General features: G+C 29.6%; 1 protein-coding gene across 1 annotated transcript; it reads right to left on the bottom strand.

Annotated features, from left to right (window-relative positions):
- Positions 1-830: 830 nt before the first annotated feature.
- LOC112751233 (auxin-responsive protein IAA27) lies at positions 831-5,808 on the bottom strand. The gene is made up of 5 exons (XM_025800300.3): positions 5,208-5,808; positions 3,535-3,764; positions 2,547-2,688; positions 2,335-2,396; positions 831-1,022 (listed from the first exon to the last, which is right to left on the bottom strand). The coding sequence occupies exons 1-5, from the start codon at positions 5,564-5,566 to the stop codon at positions 985-987; spliced, it is 831 nt and encodes a 276-aa protein (XP_025656085.1). The 5' UTR covers positions 5,567-5,808; the 3' UTR covers positions 831-984.
- Between the last annotated feature and the right edge of the window lie 11,287 nt (positions 5,809-17,095).

Here is a 17,095-nt window from a genome sequence, read left to right as displayed (position 1 = left end):
TGTGCTTGTTTGAGGCCATAAAGGCTCTTATTTAGTTTACGAACAATGGCTGATGTACCTTGAATAAGCCTTAAAGTAGGGGTGTTCATGAATCGGATTCGATCCGCACATCTGCGGTATTTATTCGAATCCGATCCGAAAATTACAGATATGGATCCGATCCGCATATCCGCGTATCCGCAAAAATAAAAAAATAAATAAATATTCTTTTTATGTTTTATTTCAACTAATGATTATCATATATGTTGTATTATTTTAATTTATTATTTTAAAAAAATATATTTAATATTATTTTAAGAGTAACATATTTAAAAGAATATAAAAAATAAAATTTATTGATATTTTTTAATTAAAATAACCTTTTAATTTAATTTTTTGTAATATAATCTAATTTCTTTAATTTAAAAATCTAACAATATAATTTATATTATTCCATACTTTTAAATATTGATACTTAATTGATAACAAAAAAAAATAAATTTTAATAATTTTCTAGCATTATTCCTCTCTAATATTATCCAACTATTTATATAAAAATGAACTGATTTTTTTTAAACCAATCAGTGTTTCGGCCTTATAGTATTTGTTTAACTTTGTTTTCCTTTTTGAAAAATTATATTTTCATTACACTTTAATCTACTAAGCATATACGATATTTTTATGATACAAAATACATTTTAATTTTCTCTGACCTTTTATCAACACTTTTGATAAAAAAAATTAAATTAAATGTACACAAAAATATTATATATAATGTTTTTCGTTTGATTTTTTTTCTTGTAAAAATAAAAATGCTCATATACATTAGAAAGAGAGGGTAGGCAACAAACTTAAGGAAATAAATATTATAAATAAAATGTCTACAATAAATAACACAAGTTGCTACTAATATAAAACTCTCAGAAAACTTGCATGTCCATAATATAAGAAAGGAAGAGAATTCCATAGGTGAGCTTGTGCTATATTTTATATATATTGTGCTAGCTAGTTGCGACCTTTGCACTTTTCCATGGCTCTTGGTGCTGCATGAATTAGATTTAGAAAAGCATATCAACAAAGATGAGTACAATAACTTATTCATAAGCATAAAAAAGATGCTAGATATCCAAATTATAAGCCGGAATCATAGAATAGGCAATGGAGTTCAACAAATTGTTCAAAGAAATGAGAAATAATAATAATTTTATTTATTCTTTAATTCTTATAATTTTATTAAATTTATAATTAAATTTTTATATATTTTTTTACATTGAGTCTTTATGTTATTTTTTAAATTTATAATTAAGTCATTTTATGCCAAAAACGTTAAAATTAATAGAAAATTATATTTCTCTTCTCTGATGAGAGATGCTAAAATAATACTTCCTTCTTTTCTATTTATAAAATATATATACACTCCCATTCCTTATTATTTTTAAAAAATTTCATCTTTAATTCATTTTAAATCTTTTGTGTTAACTAACGTTAATTTTATCCATTTTTTAAAAAAAAAATTATTTTTTACAAAAATATTCTTTAACAAAAATTTATTTCTTTTATTAAATTGTCTGTTGAAATACCTTTTAACGATTATTTTTCTATTGATTAAATTGTATTTTTATCAAAATATTTTTAAAAAAAATTTAGAAAAATCTAAAAAGAAAGTCATATAGAGAAGGAGTACTGGAGTAGCATGGTCCTCCAAGGACAACCTTCAAAAATAAGGATGACTCACTTGTATTTTTAGAAAAAATAATTTGATTAATAAAAAATTAATTTATGTTAGAAAAAAATAATTTAATTATTAATTAAAAAAAGATTTTAGTAAAAATATAATTTAATTAGTAAAAAATAATTTATTAAAAAGTATTTTGGTAAACAAAATTTAATAAAAAAAATAAAATTTTGTTAAAGGATATTTTTATAAAATATATTTTTTTTGAAAAATGAGTAAAATTTACGTTAGTCAACACAAAAAATTTAAAATAAATTAAAGATGAGATTTTTTAAAAGTTATAAGAGAAGAGAGTGTATATTTTATAAATAGAGAGAAGGAGTATATCATTTTAACATCTAGAGAAGTAGAATTATTTCTAAAATTAATGAAATATTTTTTCAAAAAAAATATGTGAACAAAGATCTAATTAAGTTCTTAATTATGGATACTTTCAATTTGTAAAGAAATATTTAATTAACTCTAACATCTGTTATATTAAAAAAGATCTAATTACAAAATTAAAAATAATATAAAGACTCAATTAAAAAATATATATAAAAACTTAATTGCAAGTCAGGTAAAATTACAGAAATAAAAAAAAATAATTAAACCATAATAATATTACAAGTCCTACATACCTAGTCCAATAGCTTCCGAACTCTTCATTATCCTCAGTCTCTTGCAATATTTAGTGAACATCCTAAAACAACAACAATTACATAATTTCAAAATTGAAAATAATCCCCTTCTTTGAAAACTTTTGACTATATATAAATTAACAATAACTAGCAGCACTATGCTTGTTAATAATCAAATTAAAAAACAATAAAAGAAAATTATATGAGCTTACTCCCATGGAACATCACCAACTAGCATCCAATCACCATCCTTGTCTTCATAGGTGAGAACATATTCTGAACCATGAAGCAGATCCATCAACTTACTTTCACTCAACTTGTCTCTACTAGAAACTCCATGAGAACCACATTGACCTACACTTGTGGATGATATAATAATCTTAGCAAATATGTAACATGATGAATATTCAAAGACTAAGAATCCTTCACTTTCTCACTATATCAACTTGTACAGTTTAGAGAAGTCGAATACCTAAACTTTGATCCAATGAGAGAAATGGTTTTATGGGAGTGAAATAAGTAAATTTAAACAACTGGATTGTACATGAATGGTAAAGATTAAATAAAAATGCTATTCGTACATCAAAATTAGCTACTAAAATCAGCCATCAATATATTTGTGTATAAATACATGTGTGATTTAATTTATTTTCAATGTGTATTTATATTCCAATATGTATTTTATATTGGTGGCTGATTTTAGTGGCTGATTTCACACGTAAAATAATCCAAGATTAAAAGATAAAGTCGCGTGATTCTTTTAAGTTATTACTTAATAATATAACAACTTTTAATCTCGACCATTCATTTATAGCTATACAATCCATATTTACGCTTTTTAGGGTTGTACAAAGACAAAAACTTACACGTAATTGTTTTTATTCAAAATTGATAAGTGAAATTGTTAGATAATTTAATATGGTTGATTAAATTATAATATTTTTAATTATTAATTTTTTATAAAAGACAAATTGCATGTAAATTTTCATTTATATAAAACCACTATTGTCATGTCACCACTGGATACATCCCCTCATGCTGAAATCCTTATTATGTTTCTCTCCACAAAATCAAATCAAATAAAATGAAGAGAATAAATTTGGCATCACAGAAGAATATTCTTTTAGCCTAATGAAACCAAAAGAAACAAAAAGAAGACAACTGAAATTTGCAAGTTAAAAAAAGAGAAACCAAACTCACTGATTGTAAAGCAAGTAAACATGTTGTTGAGGGCTGAAGAGAGATCCCTATAAGAATCAAAGTTTTTGAGATCAACTTTCCTCAGGAATGGAGCACCATCCATGCTGACTTTGACATAAAGGCAATTACCAGAGTTGGCTTCTGATGCATCAACTTCACCATTCATCAGAGAAGTTGCCATTGAGTTCTTCCTGAATGAACGGATTGGTGGCCATCCCACTACCTGTTCTCTGTATACACACAACAACATTAAATTGCTCAAAAGCATTCTGTCACTATGTTAGGCTGCATTTGTTTAGGCTCCGTTTGTTTTCACGAATGGGACAGAGAGACATAAAAACACAAAATTGTGTTTGACAGATTAGACATAAATAGAGATAATTTATTTTTTATTTTTTTATTATCTTTGTTAATAGTTTATAATTATATATTTTTATTATTATATTTTTTTCTCAAATTATTTAAGTAAAAAAATAAAAATAAATTGAATTTTCATTATTTGTTTTAGTTTATCACTAAACAGAATACAAAAATACAAAATTTTATATTTTTGTCATTTGTGTGTTGTTCTCAATGTCTTGTCTTATCCTATTCTCAAAAACAAACGTAGCCTTCCAACATAGGACACTAAGACAGAGACAATTATATTTGACAGATAAAACATGAAAAAAACATTATATTTAGAGAAATTTAATTAATATATTTTGTATTTTTCTGACAAAAAAAAAAGACAAAAATATTAACAAAAAATATTTTTTATTTTTTATTTTATTATTATTTTTATTCAATTTTTATAATTATATTTTTTATTTTAAATTTATAAAAAAATAAATTAAATTTTTATAATTTATTCAAAATTATATGTCCTGTCTTATTCTGTTTTTAAAACTTATAATGCAGCCTTAGGAATCACTGCTTAGTGTTTATAACTTCAAAAACAAACAAACTTAAATGATATACAGTGGGGTAAAAATGAAAAAGAGTAAATATTCAAATTGGTTTTTAATAGATTTTAAATCAAAACACTTTGTTCTCAACAAATTTTATTGCTTTGGAAATCTTCGACAATTATTACTATGAGACAAATTAATCCCTTAGGTTCTAAAAACTACAAATTAGTCCATCTCAGAACAAAGTCTTTGATCTAAAATTCTCGGGATCAATTTGTGTATTTATTAGTCAAACAAAAATTCACCATAGAAATTGGAGATCAGTTCCAAATCATATATAAAAGTAAATTTTAAGGAGCAACCAAAGAAGAATGATTAAGATGATGATGATGATGATGAGATGAATGGAATAATCCTGAAAAATCAAGTTACATAGAATAGAGTTAACAAAGAGGTCATTGAGTCACTCACTATAGGAGCAAACATGATTTGATAAAACAAGTAAGATTCTCTTTCCTATTAATTTTTTAGGTTTATTTTTATTTTTATCTCAAAAAATTACTTTTCCCTTTCTCTGAATTACCTCATCTAGTCATCTTAAAAATTACTCACTAACATAAGCTTTTTCTATCCATCCAACCATTCAAAAAAAGTTACAGAACAGTAATAAGAATATGCACATGCAAAAAATCAAAAACCATAATCACTTTTTGCTTACAAGCAACAAAGGCATGGGGAGAAAAAGAAAAAAAAAATATTAAACGGATAAAGATAGTAGCATACTTTGCAGCAGTAGCAGAAGATATATGAGGCTTGTGGTTCTGACTGAGTGGCTTTGTTGACTCTTTCATAACAGATGCTTGTTCTCTTTCTCTTGGAGGAGTGAACAAGTTACCATCTTTACCAATACCCATTTCTGATCCACCATTTCCAGAGAGATTCCACTTCCCAGAACACACACCACCATCTTCATCTTTTTCTGGTGACTCTGAACCTGGCAAGCCAAGTCTAAGTTCAGTGGCCTTAAGGTTCAAGAAGCTACCACTGGTTTTTGTTGTTTTTTGAGGGGTTTTTTCAGTGGTTTCCATTGAAGGAAGCTCAGGTAAGCCTACTACATAGTCTTGCTCTAATGGCACAGACATCAAACCTTTTTTTTTTCAGATTAATTGTTACACTCTGTATTACACTGCAGTTAGTTTTTTGCACTCTCAGTTCTTGTTTCACAAAAATGGAAATAAGGGAAGGGAACAAGAAAGGAGAGGAACAGAAGCTATAAACTTGAAGAATCAGAATTCGATAGTAGTGAGAAGAAAATGAGAAGGGTTAAGTTGATGAAGAGAAGGTTCTCTTTGAGTTGTGTGTGTTTTTCTGTTTCTTATAGTACGTTTTTTTAGTTAAAACAAGACATAAATAAATAAATGAGAGTAAAAACTAAAAATGTAATTAAGGTTGGAGCCTGGATCTGCATATTCTTAAATCCTCCTCTTATTAAATAAAAAATATTATATTCTTTACTAATTAAATAATTTTTTTTATTTTTTATATTTTATATTAATAATTTAAATTTAAAATTTAAGATTTAGAATATTTTTATTTTTTTAATCTTTAATACTAAGTTAATTATTAAAAAATACTACATTTTTTATCCTTTTCAGAACGCATTAATTTTCGTGTTGCAAGATTGTGACTTCTGAAATGCAAAATTTTGTGTTTTCTATTCCTTTACAAAAATAAAAATAGAAGCATAAAATATTTTATTTTTTGTCTCTTTTTTATGAGAAATTCTTCGCATACAATTTATACAAGTCTTTACAAGTGTCTCTTCTTCTTCTTCTTCTTCTTGCGCACGTTTTTCTTCCTCTTTTTCTTCTTCTTCTTCTTCTTTTCTTTTGTTTCTTACCTTCTCTTTCTCCTTCTTCAACCATTATTGCACATTTTCACTGCACCTTCTTCTTCTTGCTGCACGTTCTTCTTCCTCTTCCTCTTCTTCTTCTTCTTTTCTTTCGTTTCTTGCCTTCTCTTTCTCCTTCTTCAACCGTTACTGCACGTTTTCACTGCACCTTCTTCTTCTTGTTGTTGCACGTTCTTCTTCCTCTTCTTCTTCTTCTTCTTCTTTTCTTTCGTTTCTTACCTTCTCTTTCTCCTTCTTTATTTACGTGCTTTTCTCTTTGTTTTCTTTCTTCGTTATTCTCGATTTCTATTGTTTTTTGACATCAAACTCTGAAATCGTTTTTGAAGAAGAAGAATCAGCAGAAGATGAGGAGGAGGAGAAAGAGAAAGAGTTTTGAATTATGCATAAGGTGTACTTCAACGAATTTTGGGTGTATTTCTTAAATCATTTGGGTGTAGTTTTTATAATCCTTTGGGTGTATTTCTGTAATCATTTAGGTGTATTTCTATAATCGTTTGGGTGAATTCTTGTAACCGTTTGGGTGTATTTCTATAATCCTTTGGGTGTATTTCTGTAATCGTTTGCGTGTATTTCTGTAATCGTTTGGGTGTATTTCTGAAGTTCCATTATCTTCAAATTTGGTAAGAAACTCGTTTTCATGGAGGAAGAAGAAGAAGAGTCGTTTATAATGCATGGTGAGTAGCGCGCTTTAAAAACAGGAAGCGGTTAAATAACGTATGTTTATTTACTCTTGAATGTGGAAGTGTAATGCGTGTTTTTTGTTAAATTTGTGCCAACTTATAAAACTTGTAAGCCAAAAAGATTTATATGTATAGCAGGCCTCCTTTTTTATTTATGTTTTTCTACTATAATTATTAAATACAGTCTTAATTAATATACTGTTATAATGCCATAGCATTGTTAGTGTTAACTGTTAAGTGGTGTGACAAGAAAGAAAAATAATAAAAGGATAATAGAAAGAAGAAAAAATTTGAGAATATTAAAACTTATTTATACTTATATATAAAGAAGATTTGTTAATAGGTTAAAATTATTGATATTAAAAAATTTATTATTTTAATTAACTAATTTCATATTATTAATTAATATTTATAAATACATTATTCTTAATCTATATACACAATTTATTTTAAAAAATTAATAAATATATTAATATCTATAAATTCACTCTAGTAATAATAAGGAATAAGTACTATTTTGATTCATAACATTTAGGGTCAAAATTAAATTTGTTCCTAACCTTATTTTATTATTTGGTATTAAAATCGTCTTTTTGACCATTTTACCCTTGACCTAATCTTTTATTGTTCATCTCCACTGTCATACCTTTCTTCTCATTCTCGTTCACACACTTTCTTCTTCTCTAATCAATGGAGTTTCTTCGACGGTGGCCGCATCGCTTTACGTCTTTGACCTCCACCCCAACATCTCTGACGCAGCAAACAAAGAGAGGGAGTAGAAGCAACAATGGTGATGGTTCCAGATCTTTTCCTCCCTTTTCATGTGGCAATTTCCAAGAGCAGTGACGCCAGCAGTTTCGGTGGTCGTGGCTGCGGTTTTGAGCTCTCTCTCTCTCTCTCCCTCTCTCTCTCCCTCTCTCTCTCTTCTCAAACTCTTTTCTGGTGACTCAATCAGTGGTAATGACGGCAGATTCTCTCACCGTCACGGCCAACTCTCTCTTCTTTTTCTCCTTTCTCACTGAGTTCATTGTATCTCTCTTATTTCTTTGTTTTAATTTTTTTCTTTCTTTCAAAAAAAAAAAATGAATCACTATGATGTTGTTGAATTTTAAAAATTAGATTACAATGAATGATGTTGTTTGTACTATTCTAGAATTTAAATGTATGTTATTAACGATGAATTTTTTGAATCTGAATATTTTGTTGTATTGTGTTGTTGTTGATAGAGTTACTACATTTCTCTTGTTTCTCTGTTTCAATTTTTTTTTTCAAAAAAAAAATATGAATCATTATAGTGTTGATGAGTTTGAAGAATTAGATTGCAATGAGTGATGTTGATACTATTTTTAAATTTGAATGTTATGTTGATGATAAATTTTTTAAATTTAAATGTTATGTTATGTTGTGTTGTTGTTGATGAATTAAAATGGATAGATGTAAAAAGAAAATTAGTTGGTAGTTGATGAAAATAAGTGTAGTGGCAATAGTAATGGTAAATGATAATAAGGGTTAGAATAAAAAATATATATATATAAGAGTATTTTCGTTTGAAAAATATAAAGAAAATGACAATTTTAATATCAAATAAAATGTTAAGAATAATTTTAAATTCAAAATAAAATTAGAGACAAATTTAATTTTGACTCTAAATATTATGGATCAATTCAGTATTTATTCCTAATAATAACCACAAGTACATGGACAAAAAATAGAAAATGGACCTGCTTTTTGTGCTTTATTCTTTCCTGGGGAGAAAAAAAAGGATTGCATGTATTTTTTCAGTTGGGTATAATAATTGTGTGAATCTATGTGGGGGCAGGCACTCCGACAAACTATAGAAAGTCCCTGGCATTCTTTACTCAGATTATTCTTTCTGGCAATGAATAGTATTTTTATTTTATTTATTTTCCATTTATGAGTATAATTCATCATACATGATAAAATCATTTTGACATCAGATGACATATTATTACATATTTTAATAATAGTAAAATATCTTTTTGTTATTGATATAAATTTCAATTTAATTTTGGGAGAATGTTATTGTTACATATATAATTATTTATGTTATTTTTTTTATCAATTCAAGTTAAAAAAAAAAGTAATTTTTTGATATAATATTAAAATTTTATGTTTGGAAATTATAAAGTCCGATCTTTAATAAATTTTAAAATAAGAAATAGCATAAAATTATTAAAAAGAGAAAAAAATATTTAAAAAAATATATTAAAAAATAATCATTTATGTTATTTTTTTATTAGTTTAAATTTTTGAGTAAAATAGTTTTATGTCAGTTATAAACTTGCTTATAATATATTAAGTTAGATTTAGTATATGAGTTGTAATATTCAATTATTTTCTTGTTTAGTATTTACTAATATTTTTACTCGTAATAATATTACGGGAATATAAATTTTTTAAAATTATGGTCTACTTTATTTTGACAGTATAGATTATGCATGATACGAAAGATTTATAAAATTAAGCTACTTTTATAAAAAAAAAAAAAAGTTATAGGTTGACAAAAGTCTTTGGTTAAGAAGTCTAAGGTATCTGTAGATAAAGAGATAATGACCAAATCAGTACCCGAAAGATTCAAACGCTGACATTTTGGTACCTCACTATTGTTATTGACAAAATGGTCCTTAAAAGGTTTTAAAATTTGACAAGCGTACCCACGAGTTCACCGGAGCACATTTCCGACAAGCACAGTGTTGATGTGGCCACCGTGTTTTGGTGACTTGGCAAACTACCCCCAAAGTTCCCTTCCCAACGCACACTCCCTCCCCTTCCCTCTCCTTCCCTGTCGCAGCCCCCATCCCCAACGCACACTTCTCCCTAATCGCAGTCCCGCCACATCACAAGCCCCTCCCCAACGTACACTTTCCCTTCCTCCCTCAACATCATCATTCACAGCAACAACAACTTTAACATCAACAGCAACAACAACCTCCACCACTCTCTCTCTCTCTCCACCACTCCCCCTTTCCCAACGCACACTTCCCTCTCCCTCCCTCAACACCACCATTCACAGCAACAACAACCTCAACATCAACAGAGTTGCCCCAAATCATGAATTGACCCAATTTTTTAGGTTAAATTATCTTTCAAAAAGATTAATCACAATAAAACTCAAAAGCAAATTCATATACAATAATCAAAATAAAATAAAATAAAACTTAATACAGACACCACCAAAGCAAGAATAGAAGAAGAACACCAGACACAGAGGGGGCAGGACACGATAGAGTCAAGATGGAACCCAGACAAAGGAGGCATGGCAACGACTGGGGGCTAGCAGCAAGCAGATACAAGCAGTGAAGGCGACAGCGGTGAAGGCGTGCAGACAACGCAATGCTACGAAGGAGACACTGGTGGATGCAGAAGACCCGACGACAAGATGGCAACAGTGCGGTGTCGATGACACTGGCTCTGTAAGACTGAGAAGGGGGGAAGTGCGTTGGAGATGGGGAATTAGGGTTAGAGAGGGGGAGGGAAGAATTAGGGTTGGGAGGGGGGAGAATGCATTCAGGAAGGGGAAGGGGGGAGTGCGTTGGGGAGGGGGAAGGAGAAGGAGAAGAATTAGGGTTAGAGAAGGGGAGGGAAGGATTAGGATTGGGGAGGGGGGAGAATGCATTTAGGAAGGGGAAGAGGGGAGTGCGTTGGGGAGGGAGAAGGAGAAGGAGAAGAATTAGGGTTGGGGGGTATTTGCCATGTCATCAAAACACAGTGACCATGTCAGCACTGTGCTTGCCGGAAATGTGCTCCGGTGAACTCGTGGATACGCTTGTCAAATTTTAAAATCTTTTAAAGATCATTTTGTTAATAACAATAGTGAGGTACCAAAATGTCAGCGTTTGAATTTTTCGGGTACTAATTTAGTCATTACCTCGTAGATAAAAAATCAAATAATAAAATTTCTAGTTATTATTTTTATATGAAAAAGTCTAATTTTTTATTAATAATTAATTTTAACATTCGTTATCTAAAATTTAAAATAATTTAACGTGTATACTTTTACATTTTATTAGGTGTTAAGTTTGTTGCACAAATAGAAATAATTAATTTTTATACTTGCTATTTAAAAATAATATTTTTTTCTCTCTATGTATATAAAAATATAATTAGATATTAGCATAAAAAATTATACTGATAGTTATAAAATTAACTCATCTATAATTTTTTTTAAAATAATTGAATCTTAATTTTAACTTTTAATTATAACATTAGTATTCTCTCCAAATTATATGTAATAAATATTTGAAAGAAAAGAAATGAAAATATAAATTAAAAAGATAAGCGGTGAAAATTTAAAACTAAATAAAAAATTAAAAAATATGTATATAATAATAATAATAATAATAATAATAATAATAATAATAATAATTTTATATGAATTATATTATTTTGTTAATTTTACTTTCTGTAGAACAGAAAGATAGAAAAAATAGAGAAGAGAAAAGAGAGAGAAAAATAAAGATGAAGAATGAAAGTGAGAGTGAGAGTTTATTAATTTTAGAAGAAAAATTTTTATTTTAATTGTAAAAAAATACCGGATGACATATTTTGATTTGTCAAATTATTAATATAAAATATAAATTATATATAGAGTAAAAATGGTAGAGAGAAATAGAAAAATGGAGAGAAGTAGATGAGAGAATTTAGGAAGGGAGTTTATTAATTTTAAAAAAAATATTTTCTCTCAATTTTAATAAGAGAGTGTCATGTGACACATTTGATTATTAAATTAGATAGTAATAAATGATACATAATATAGGTATATTTTAATTTTAATTTTAATATTTTAATTTTAATATTTTAATTTTAATATTAATGCAATTAAAGAATGTCATGTTGTACATTTTGATTGGAAATTAGTAATTTGTCATTGATATTGATATTGATATTGATATTGATATATAAAATAGATAGAGTGATTGAAGGAAAGAGAAAAATAGAGGAAGGATGAGAGAATTCTTTAATTTTGGAGGAAAATATTTGATTTCAATTGCAATGAGAGAGTGACATGTAGCACATTTTGGTTGTAAAATTAGTAAGGAGTGGAAAAGAATTCTTTAATTTTGGAGGGAAATATTTAATTTCAACTACAATGAGAGAGTGGCATGTGGCACATTTTGGTTGTAAAATTAGTAAAGAGAATTCCTTAATTTTGGAGGAAAAGATTTGATTCAAATTGTAATAAGAAAGTGACATATGGTACATTTTAGTTGTAAAATTAGATATATATAATAGATTTTCGAAAGTGGTTAACTAATATATTTTGGAAGTGATTAATTTGTTTTTGTGTGAGTCTGAAATCAGTTGATTATTTTTTATATCAAACTAATAAAATTGGGTAACGAGTTAAGCCCCACTTTGGTCCTAAGATTGACGAGTTGCACTGAATTAGTCCTCGAGATCCCAATTGCACTAAATTAGTCTCCCATATTCGAAAAAATGCACCACGTTAGTCCTTCTTCCAATTTCCATCACCGGAGCACTGACGCCGTCAATGACGTGGCCAGTTCTTGCCACGCTGGACCCAACAACGGTTAGATGACATGGCAATAAATTTGATTAGCTCCAATTTAGTCCTTATCCCCTTTTATAACCAAGATTTCTGTCCTAACTTCTTCATCTTCTTCTTCTACCAATTTTTCCTGGATCTTCGTCTTCTTCCTCACTGTGCAGCTTTTTGGGTTTAGGATCATGAGTGCAAGTGGGAGCCAGAGTTCCATGCGGTCAAACAGAAGGATCTCCAGAGGAACCAGTAGAGCATCGAGTGTTTTAGAGTGGTGTGGGTGTGGCTGCCGTCTTGTTCTCCGGTGGTCCACAACAGAGGCTAACCCTAACAAAGTCTCAACTAATAAGAATTATACATAAATAGATATGTAATAAAAGTATTAAATTTTTATGAATAACTACAAAGTGATTTCTATCTAATCCTTGAAGAAATTACCAAAAGAAATTACCAATAACCCATGAACTTGATATATTTCATTATTACAGGAAATGGTGGATGATGGAACTTGAAAATACCTGGTATCCATGAGAAAGATGTCCACCATGAAGAAGATCAAGTGTCATGATTCTGTCATGAGGTTTTAGCAATGCAGTATAAACTTGAAATTTTGAAGGAGACCTATATAGAGGCTGAACGTTCACTGCAGTTTATGGCTAATAACATATGACAAAAATTGACACCTAAATATTTTAAAAGAATCTACTGAATATCAAAAAAGCTCATGAGCATTCATTTTTGAAATTTAATCAGCAAAAAATCTACAAGAGAATTCAACCTAAATACTACTTTTGAATTCTGAACAAAAACTCGTGTGCCTCAAGTGGTAGAAGAAGAAAGGGAAAAAAATAAAAAAAGGTAATCACAAAGAATAGATCATGTCCACCTGCAAGCTTAGAACAATTAGAACAACAGGCCAATGACCAACAAGATGAAATAATGTGCAATCAACAAAGCCAAATAAAAGGTATACCAATATAGTTATTGTGTAGTTACCTCCCCATTTAGCTGGATCCAACCTAAATACCTCGAGGACACGCTTCTGACATAGTCTTTCTGCCATATCAATGTACCTTGAGGAAGAAAGGCAACAATTTTTTAATTGGACTAGAAGCAGGAGTCCAATAATAAAATTCAAAATGCTAACCACTGCATATTATTGTGTTTGTTGAATTATCGAAAGGTGAACGAACACAAAGAAAAAAAGTGAGTTCCAATCCTTATGTAATGTTCTCCCTAGGTGCGGTAATTTTGAACAGAACCACGATTAAAATAGAAATAATTTTGTTATTCCATGGTCTCTGCAATCACATTGCACGCAACAATTGTAGCTGCATAAATGAAGAGTCTCATGACCAATAACATGTATGTAAATAAATTACCTTCCATTGCCTATTTTTTTTAGCTCAATTATATCAGCAATCTAAGGATCAACAACCTTAAGTGGGGCATTCAATTGCTTTGCCCACTGAAAATCCCAACAATTTAAAATCGAAACCATCACACTACAACCACAATTAACCTTCTTTTTTTTCTATAATAGAGATGAATTGAAGTGATATCTTACTGTAACTCCTGATCTCTCTTTGTCGTAGATAACTTTATCAGGATTTGTTGATTCTGTTGCTCTATGTGAAATAAATTAAATTCTTACTTTTTTTTACTAATTTATTTTAATTATCAAACATTTTTAATATATACTTTATTTAGTTTTCATTTTCTCATCCTTCATAAACTCTTATTTGGGTTATTTCTTTCCTAATTCTTTTCACTCACTATTACTACTTTGTACTTTGAACATAGAATTATATACATTTATCTTATATTTAGTCAAATATTATCTAATTCTCTATTTTTTTTCCACTAAAAATACTGACTTTAACATTTTTTATAATAATAATAAAATAAACCAGAATTTAGTATTTAATTACTGTTTCAAAATAATTAGTTCAAAAATTTATATTTAAAGAAAAAATGAAACAATGCAAAGATTGGAAAAGGAAAAGAAACGAAAGTTAGAGAGAGCCAGTAAAAAAATGAGTTGAAGCAATAGAGCAGAAATAATAGAAACAGAAAAAATGAATATAGTGTGAATTTTTGTAAAACGACGATGGAAAAAGTATCAGAAAAAAAAAAACAAAAAAAAGCATAAAAAGGTTAAAATTCCAAAAAATAATCCAATATTATATTTATAAAAAGTGTGTCTTAATAAATAGACGATAAATATATGCTATTGTATTCAAATCTATGTAGCATATAAAAATTGAATTCAAATTCTTTAAAATAAAAAATAATAAAATATAAAAGACAATTAATTATATTTTATTATATCTATTTAACTCTTTACTTTATTATTTTATCGACTTTGAAGTTTAGAAAAATTTGATGCGTAGAAATTAACTAAACACTGAGTGCTGAATATAGCACTTAAAAGAAAAGTGTGCATATTGGAATAAATTGGTGTGATGGCATCAGTGTTCTGAAACTGAATTAGAACGACTGATTCGAGTGAGTTAATTGAGAATCAATTTTTTAGTCAGTTTAGTTGACACAGAAAATTGTTTAACAAAAAACCAATAAAAAAATCAATTGAACCGACAATAAATTAACAAGCTGATAGAATCGTCGTTTTTTTAACTGTTTTTCAGAGTTTTAATTAAAAAAAATCATCATATAAAAGGCAAAAAGCATAGTTTTTTCAGTTTTCTCCTTCTCTTACACGAAAATTCTATCTTACTATCTCTCTCTTGATCTCTCAATCAACTCTTCTGCCGTCGCCGTTGTCGAACTTTTTTCATCAGCCAAACGGTACCGTCATCGCTGGCAATGATAGACAAAGGATCAACTCAAAACTCTTAGCTATTGATCCTCTTCTCCTCCACGCCGTCATCTTTGGACTTACAGATCGAAACTCGTGGCCGTCTTCTACTCTCTTTATGCTGTCGTCGTAGTCGTGGACTTGTAGATCGAGGTGGGATCAATTTGAATTCCATTCTTGTCTCTGTCTCGCCGTTCTTTCCTTATTTCTGTCTCTATCTCGCCGTTCCTCCCTCGCTGACAGTTGAGTTTCATTCCAACCTCGTCTCTATTTCTGTCTTATCGTTCCTCCCTCATTTGTTCAGTCTTTTTTCTGCTATTAATTTTTAGGGTTTTTTACTTAAATAAATTGTATGGGAGTCAAAATTACCTGATTCCCCTGAAACGGATTCTGCAACGTGAATCCCCTCTTAGTATTATTATATAAATCGTCCTAGGCTGCATAGAGTTATATAAAACGTGAATCATCTTAACCTAGGACGATTTATGCATGAACATGTTAGGCAAATCAAACGTAAATCGTGACAGGGTCTCCAGGGTTAGAAGAAGAGCATAAATCGTTCCAGGGTGGTAGGTTTTACGTGTTAATGGGCTAACTCTCACTGGGCTGCCACGATTTATGCATTATTGGGATCCTATTCAGCCTGGGACGATTTATGCCCAAGTTGTAAGAACCATAGAAGTCAAAACCGAACCGGTGATCGAACCGTTCACGTAACCGGGTTAATAGTTCAACCGGCAGGTAACCAGTTGAATCGATTGACTCAATCCTATGTAATTAAAAAATAAAATATATAAAAAATTTAAAAATTAAAATTTAAAATACATATTTTCACTATTAACCCAACTTCAACATTTTTAAAAAAAATTGAAACTCAAGCGGTTTGATCGAACCGGTCTCACCGAGTGATATCGATTTAAACCAATTCACTCCGGTCCGGTCTGATCCTGCTAACAATAGTAACAACAGCGAATTTTTGGGGATTCTGCCATCAGAACCATCCCCCTATCATGAGCGAATTCCATAATCTACTAAGAACCCTGATTTCTAACGTCTTATACTAAACCAAAAACTAACTAAATCACTAAACATGGTATCGGGCAACGTCTTAATCAAAAAATATTCTAAGATGCATATTCACCCTATACAATATCATCCAACATACTATATCATCCAACATATCAATGTACTTAACATACTCATGGCCTCGACTCAACAACATTACAAAATTCAAAAACATACCTTTTGATCAATAAATCCGGCAACATGCGCAATGCCGTTCAGGCGGTACATATCTCCTTGGTTCGCGGCCATTATCACCACCGGACAGATTACTTCCTCCACCAGCCGGTCACCGGCGGCCCACTGCCACCACCACCTGCGCCACTCAGGCGCCTCTGCCCACCAGCAGTTGCACCTCCGCCGCGGGCTGGTCCCCACGCCCGAAACACTTCTCCCCCCAAACTTCCTCTCCGGTCAAAATGGTGAGTGAATTGGTTTAAATCGATATCACTCGGTGAGACCGGTTCGATCGAACCGCTTGAGTTTCAATTTTTTTTAAAAATGTTGAAGTTGGGTTAATAGTGAAAATATATATTTTAAATTTTAATTTTAAAATTTTTTATATATTTTATTTTTTAATTACATAGGATCGGGTCAATCGGTTCAACTGGTTACTTTCCGGTTGAACCATTAATCCGGTTATGTGAACGGTTCGATCACCGGTTCGGTTCTGACTTC

Source organism: Arachis hypogaea, chromosome 15 (assembly GCF_003086295.3).
Source record: "Arachis hypogaea cultivar Tifrunner chromosome 15, arahy.Tifrunner.gnm2.J5K5, whole genome shotgun sequence".
In the NCBI taxonomy this organism is placed as follows: domain Eukaryota; kingdom Viridiplantae; phylum Streptophyta; class Magnoliopsida; order Fabales; family Fabaceae; genus Arachis; species Arachis hypogaea.
This window is presented reverse-complemented; position numbering and strand designations above follow the sequence as displayed.

Bases quoted from the DNA above. Each gene is read 5' to 3' on its own strand.
- LOC112751233 (XM_025800300.3), bottom strand. From the start codon at position 5,566: ATGTCTGTGCCATTAGAGCAAGACTATGTAGTAGGCTTACCTGAGCTT. The intron at 3,765-5,207 runs GTATGCTACTAT...GTGTGTATACAG, and splicing joins TCTTCTGCTACTGCTGCAAA to AGAACAGGTAGTGGGATGGC. The intron at 2,397-2,546 runs GTAAGCTCATAT...TTGTTGTTTTAG, and splicing joins GTTGGTGATGTTCCATGGGA to GATGTTCACTAAATATTGCA.